The following is a 7,570-nucleotide window of genomic DNA, read 5'->3' on the forward strand; positions in this document are numbered from 1 at the left end:
ATCATCTATTTATTATTAAAGAAGAGGAGATGTCAAATCCTCTCTGTAAATACCAGACCCTTTCTCATTGAAGCAAACCCTTTCAGAGTTAATCATCAGGAGCATCAATCACTTCCTGACATGGTTACAATGTCATCGCAACCTAGCTTACTGTAGTGATGATGCTTTTTTTTTTTAAAGTTTCCACCTTATTTTTCAGGTAAGAGTGGAAGTGGCCATTTGTAAATTGAATGTGTCTGGCTTCCGGTGTCATCCGCTTTCAGTTATTTTTAGCTGTACAAAAAAGCGTGTTCTGTTGCTAATTTCAATGTATTGTCGTAATTATAGACACACTGGTTTGTAGCGCAAATAGTTTTACCATTTACAGCATTTTGTCTCGTTATTTCCCCATATCGGCTAATGAATCGGAAGTCTCGCACATTCACGTAAAATAGCTTAAGGAGAATATAGGAGAAGCCTGTTGTTGAAAAATTAACTGGAGAAAATGTAACGTCATCTAAGATATTCATGTCTTTCTTTCTTCAGTCTGAAAGAAATAAGGTTTTTGAGGAAAACAATCCAGGATTTTTCTCCATATAGTGGACTTCGGCCGAGGAATAAGGGTCTTATCTAACAAAACGATAGGTCATTTTTAAAAACAAAACAAACAAAAAAACACATTTTTTAACCACAAATGCTCGTCTTGCACTAGCTGTGATGCGCCACTCATTACACAATCACGTTGAAAGGTCATGCGTGACGTAGGCGGATTTACCCACCTAGTGTTTACAAAGTGAAAGTGCAGACTAAGTCAAACGCCCTTTACAAAAATAAATAAATAAAAGGTAAAACAACGATGTCAGACGATTTTGAAGTTGGAGGAGAAAATGAGATGGAGTTTTTCGCCCTACCCTACATTTTCCGATTTACCTTTCCAACGATATTACGCATTGCGTGAAGTTGTGGACGTGCAAGACGAGCATTTGTGGTTAAAAAGTATATAAATGTTTCTTTTTTTTAGAAAATGATAAGACCCTTATTCCTCGGCTGGGATCGTGTATACCCCTTTGAAGCTGCACTGAAACTGCAATTTGGACCTTCAAACCATTGGTTCCCGTTGAAGTCCCCTATATGGAGAAAAATCTTGGACTGTTTTCCACAAAAACCGTAATTTCTTTTCGACTGAAGAAAGAAAGACATGAATATCTTGGATGATGTGGGGGGGGGGGTGAGTAAATTATCAGGAAATTTTCATTCTGAAGTGAACTAATCCTTTAATGCATGTGACTGGCCGAGGTCACTTCCTCTGGTCATGGATGTTTTCAAAAGAAGCACTATATAGTTAAATGGGACATTAGTCACATGTCCTGGGCTGTAATTATGTATGCAGGCTTGTGTATATGAGTGTTTTGCTTTGGTACCTGAATCAATGCGCGCTTGTCTGCGGGCGGCACATTCCTCGATGCGCAGTTTGGGAATTCCCTCGGCCACAGCGCGAGCCATACCTCCCATGTCCTCAATCTCAGTGATGAACTAAACAAGACACAACGAGAACAGAATTCATGTAAACATACACAATCAAACAGATTGCTAGACCTTAAGCAACAAATCGGAGTGTTTAAAATAGAAATAATTTAAGCAACAACTTATTCTCATAAATCTAATAATTATTTTTACGACAGATAACGGATATGGTCGTCATTTAATTATTATTTGTATTATTATTATTAATATGCATTAAATATAATAATTTGAAATTATGCAGTAGTAATAATAGTACTACTACTAATAATAATAATATTCATACAATCAATACAATTTAACACACTTATTAAATTAATAAAATGTATGAAGCCAAGTCGAATGACATTTATTTATATAGCGCTTTATACAATACAGATTGTTTTAAAATTTATGTTAATTTAATTTGTAATTTAGATTTTACAAATTAAACTTTAGCAGTAAAAGTTCTACATTAGCTCTACTTCATATACAATTAAATATCGTTTTAACAAGACAATAAAACAGATTAATACATTTTTATTTCTATCGTCACTTTAATTAAATATTTATTATTTTATTACCATATTTAAAATGCATTACGTAACATTTAAATGTACAATAATAATAATTTATATTTGCCATTTAAATCAACACATGTATTATTTATTTTAAACATGATTATTAATTTTAGTAATAATAATATTACTATTATAACAGTATAGATTTATAATACTGGCTATGTTGTGTCAGTTATTAGCCATAACATCAAAATAAGTATCAGTCAAAATTTCTACAGCCTCTGTGTGTCATTAATCATTCAGCATGTGCATTTTAATTACAGATCTATATATATTATGTAAAGTCAAGTGGATTTATCAATATGCAGACAAATGAGGGGGGAAAATCCATTAACACAGATTATAATTAAATACATTTTTCACCACTGATTATAATATATGATGCATAACATTAGACATCCACACATAAATATCTGCAAGTTAAAGGTTTATCAAGGTAATATAAAGCAGGTTTATATTATATCAAGGTTTATAATGTGGTACGAACCGTGAGCGCTGAGTTGTACACATCATTGGTGAGGGCCTCCATCATGTAGGAGCCACCCCAGGGGTCAGCCACCTTCGGGATGCCCGACTCCTCCTGGATGATGATCTGTGTATTGCGGGCTATGCGTGCGCTCTTGACCGTGGGCAGACCCAGAGCCTCGTCGAAAGAGTTAGTGTGCAAAGACTGTGTGCCGCCAAATATTGCAGCCATGGCCTCGATTACGGTACGGACCACATTGTTGTAAGGGTCCTGAAGGACAGACGGGGTACATTTAATCATGAGACCCGTCGCAACTTCACTAGAGGTCGACCGATTCATCGCTTTTGCCGATATATCGGTGCCGATAGTTGATTGGTGGAACTATCGTTATCATCAAAAATCCACACCGATAGTTTTTCCGGGTTGCAAATTTAGATAAGAATGTTTCATTTAGCACATTTCAGTTCAGCACTGTTTTACTTGGAGTGTTATGTTTGTTTTTAATCCAGTATCCATTTAAAAAAATATCGGTTATCGGCATGTACGGTCAAACCTAAATATCGGTATCGGTAAAAGCCACTATCGATCGACCTCTAAACATAACTTATGCTAAAAATATGGCTGGACTTTGGATCAATGATATTTCCCCCGGGGATGTCACTAGTCGACTACCCAGCATGACATCACAGAAATTGAAGACAGACAAGCAAATGGCAAAATGTCACATACTGCCCGTCAAAGATGCGAGTTAACACTGTTACGCTTTACTGCACCACCACGGCTTATTTAACAAGCTATTGTCCATCATCTTTCAAAGAGCAAGAGAAACAGCTGTGAAATCACCAGCTGTGAGTGTGAACGAGCCTGCGGTCACAGTACCTGCTCAGTGAGGGACCATCCAGACGTCTGACAGTGAGTTCTCAGCAGGAGGGATTTGGAGTTCTTGGGTTGGAACTTCTCTTTGATGAGTGTCGCCCACAGACGGCGTGCGGCCCTCAGCTTCGCTATTTCCATATAAAAATTCATGCCGATGCCCCAGAAGAATGACAGTCTAAAAAGAGATCATGCACAGTAAATCACAGCACTGCATATAAAACCTTTAGAAAACTCAACATGTGATCAGCTAAAGACAAAAAAGAAGGAAAACCTGACCACGCCCCCAATGTAGTTATATAATTACATCACAACCGTAGATATTTGATGATCGCACTAAGCCACATCACTTTCCTCCCACCACCATGCATTTTCAAAATTCATATAAAGTTAGCGGGCAACTGGTGAGTAACACGGTTTCAACACTAACCCTAACACAGATTTTTACTTGCATTTGGTGCTTTGAACACTGGCTAACATGTTAATAGTGTCCGCAGATGGCGCCACAAAATTCAACATTAAATCTGATATATAAATACAGAAAAGTCACATCGCTGTGTGCTTTTCTTTATTGTTATTATATCATTATCATCATCTTTATAACCTATAATGTAATTATTAATTAATATGCATTAAATAAAATGTATAGTAACTGAATTAATTAGAAATAATGTATTCATATATAGTAGTAGCAATAATAATAACAACATTTATACAATACATTTTATGTATTTTATCAATTTATAAAATGTATCAATTGAAATTGTATTAAAGAAACAGATTAATTAATTATATGCATTTCTAATACTATTCATATTATGATTAATACTGTTAATAATAATAGTGGTAGTAGTTATAATAATCTATTATTTTATTATACTTTTATTTAATATGTATTGTGTAATATATCATTTAACATGTTTAATAATAATCCTATTACTACTATTAATAATGTGTATACAATCAATACACTTTTAATACATTTCATCAATAATTAATTACATTTCATTACTTAATAAAAATGTATTAATTAATTCAAGTTTGTATTAATGACTAAATAAAATAATCATAAAATTGATGTGTTTTTTTATTATTATCATTATGCATCAGTTATTTTATTATCATTATTATTACCATAATTGTTTAATAAGCATTGTGTATAATATTGTTTAACATGTTTTTATTATTTTATAATATTGTAATTAAAATAAATTCATGTTAAATAATATATTACACAATAATAATAATATAATATAATATAAGCAATACTAATAATATGGAATTGTAGAATTGTAGAAAGATGAATGGAAATGTCACTGAATCTCAGAGTTAACCTGGGAGCGAACTCATCGATGGTGAGTCCAGCCTTCAGTCCGGTCCTGCAGTATTCCAGTCCATTGGCAATAGTGTAAGCCAACTCCAGGATGGCATCAGCGCCAGCTTCCTGTATGTGGTATCCACTGATGGAAATAGAATTAAACTTGGGCATATTCTGTAAGAAGACAATTCAATGTGTTACACGGAGTCGAGATTCAACAAATTGATTCCACAAAGACAGTCAAAACTACGAGGGTGTGAAAAGCACATATGCTAGGATCACGAAATGTCAAAGTGTCAGAAAAAAAGATCAGAGAAATCAATCACAATTCAATATGTAAATATAACAAAGGCAACATCACTATCATATGCTGAAAATTCTATCAATACAAGTCAGTAGAAGATTAAAAATGAATCTTAATCTTCTTAAAAGTATGTTTATATAAAAGTCATTTTTAAAGTTCATAGACAAAAAAAGAAGCAATTATAGAAGTTGTGTAGAAGGAAGAAATATAAAAAGAATACGCCTAAGAGAGAGAAAGAATGACATTTATATGTCATGTCACACAAGCTGTACCTTTGAAGTGTAAGCGAAGATATCGGCGATGGCGTGCATCGACGGCTCTGGAGGGAAGATGTAGGTGTTTCGCACCATGAACTCTTTGAGAATGTCGTTCTGGATCGTGCCGGTCAGTTTCTCCTTGGGCACACCTTGCTCTTCTCCGGTCACGATGAACATGGCTAGAACGGGAATGACGGCCCCGTTCATCGTCATGGACACGGACATCTTCTCCAGCGGGATGCCGTCAAACAGCAGCTTGGTGTCCTCTACGGTGTCGATAGCTACACCTGCCATTCCCACATCCCCATGAACTCTGGGATTGTCCGAGTCGTAACCTCTGTGCGTCGCAAGGTCAAAGGCCACAGAGAGGCCCTGCTGGCCCGCTGAAAAAGGAATTTAAATTTTTTTTTGGTCACCTGAACCCCTTTTAACCTAAAATATTTATTTTAAGACCCTCTAAGATTTGAAGTTAAAGGGATAGTTCACCCAAAAACAGAAATCCTGTCATCATTTACTCACTCTCATGTCGTTCCAAACCCATAAAACTTTCGTTCATCTTCAGAACGAGCTTCCGTTTACCATAATTGAGTGCTCTATGTTCTCTGATTTATGTTTATATGTGAATAAAAGCCTACATTCAATCTGTTCATCATATAAAGCAATCGAGTCTCTTCAGAAGACTTGGATTAAACCGCATGATTCATATGTTGGGTTTTTTACGGTCTCTTTATGAATGTTTTGAAGCATCAGAGCTTTGGGAGAATAGACTATCAATGGAGAGACAGAAATCTCTCAGATTTCATTAAAAAATCTTCATTTGTGTTTCAAAGGTGAACGAAAGGCCTTGCAACAACAGGAGGGTGAGAAATTTCTGGGTTAAATATACCTTTAATATTGCAAATTTTTAAATAATTCAACAACACATTCATGGTTCTCTGTCAGTTAATGATCACATGAAATGCAGATAAACATACAAAATATTTATACAATATTTATATAATTTTATATAATACACATAAAATATTTTTATGTACTATTTTAATTTGATTGTGATTTTTTTTTTTATTATTTATTTGAATAATTTAATGAATATATTTAACTAAAATTTTCATGCGGGTGAACGGGTATATTTTTAATATTGTGACGTCATACCTTTAAGATTGTCTCTGTAAAACTTGTTGCTTTCCTCTACAGTGCTGAAGCCAGCATATTGCCTGATGGTCCAGGGTCTGTAGGTGTACATGGTGGGGTACGGCCCTCGGGTGAACGGGAAGACTCCGGGCAGCTCATCTTCCACCGCGGCCGTGTCCGTCTGAGTGTATACGGGTTTAATGGAGAGGCCCTCAGGGGTCTTCCAGATCAGATCCTCTGGGTTTTTCCCTTTCAGCTGCTTCTTGGCCAGGGCAGCCCAGCCCTCGTGGATCTTCACTTCATCTCGGTGTGGGGTGGCCGTACGGAACTGTCTGGGGTGGCGCTGGAGGTCAAGGGTCGAGGATACAGACGCTCCCAGCAGTCGTCTGGCTGTCAAAGACAAGCATGCCTTCCGTGCGGTCAACATGTTGTATGCATTGGGTATATGAGAGCGAGTTTAGTTACTCAAGGGTATCTAATAAAAAAAGAAGAAAAAATAAACAGGCTTTCACTTCAAACAAAAAATTATTATATGTTTTATTATGTGTGTGTGTGTGTGTGTGTAAATAAGTACATGGTGATTAACATTCAGTCTTTGATACTGGATCCTGAAAGTCATGTTATGACTAAAAATACCTAGCAAAGCCTCCACTAGCAAACATGTCATCATACTGTACCTTTTATATTATAGCATTTCTATTACATTACATTTCTATTACCATTAAACAAAATTTATTAGCAAATGTCACATTTAAAGCCGTATAACGTTACATCACGGATCATCAGCCACTTTCACTATTATCCATTAAAGTTTGCAAACTTACAGGCCTATTTCGATTATCCCGTTTTGAGCCTTTGCATACTAACAATAATTGATCATCTAGGACCGACGAAATAACACTTAAATGCAAGCGGTGACATTATAATGTTGCAAAACAGAACATTTAATAGCAAACCAAAAGCTATTTCTGACCTTGCGTTCTTCTATTTACCAGACACTGATGATGACACGCTGACAGGCGTATTGCGCTCCAGCCAATCACATTTAACAACAAACCAGATTCAGCCAATCAGCATCAACTCTGACCCGGATGTGCACTGTATAACTTCACGGATGATATTGAGGCTTTGAATCAAAGGTTCCGTTTAATGTTTTTTAAA

The 7,570-nt window shown here is 35.7% G+C and overlaps 1 protein-coding gene across 2 annotated transcripts in view; it reads right to left on the reverse strand.

The window, feature by feature from the left end:
- Window positions 1-7,462, reverse strand: part of mmut (methylmalonyl CoA mutase) — a 33,748-nt gene extending 26,286 nt beyond the window's left edge. The window contains exons 1-7 of one of the 2 annotated variants that reach the window (XM_079889157.1): window positions 7,383-7,462; window positions 6,431-6,884; window positions 5,294-5,661; window positions 4,734-4,891; window positions 3,406-3,577; window positions 2,548-2,796; window positions 1,401-1,512 (exon numbers count right to left, since the gene is read on the reverse strand). In XM_079889157.1, coding sequence (XP_079745283.1) covers window positions 1,401-1,512; window positions 2,548-2,796; window positions 3,406-3,577; window positions 4,734-4,891; window positions 5,294-5,661; window positions 6,431-6,836 — 1,465 coding nt within the window. In that variant the 5' untranslated portion in view covers window positions 6,837-6,884; window positions 7,383-7,462. Of the gene's footprint in view, window positions 1-1,400; window positions 1,513-2,547; window positions 2,797-3,405; window positions 3,578-4,733; window positions 4,892-5,293; window positions 5,662-6,430; window positions 6,885-7,233 lie in introns of both variants that reach the window. The other variant, XM_079889158.1, reaches the window with a different exon arrangement.
- Window positions 7,463-7,570: the final 108 nt, after the last annotated feature.

The sequence above is a fragment of the Squalius cephalus genome, assembly GCF_949319135.1.
Source record: "Squalius cephalus genome assembly, chromosome: 12".
Lineage (NCBI taxonomy): Eukaryota > Metazoa > Chordata > Actinopteri > Cypriniformes > Leuciscidae > Squalius > Squalius cephalus.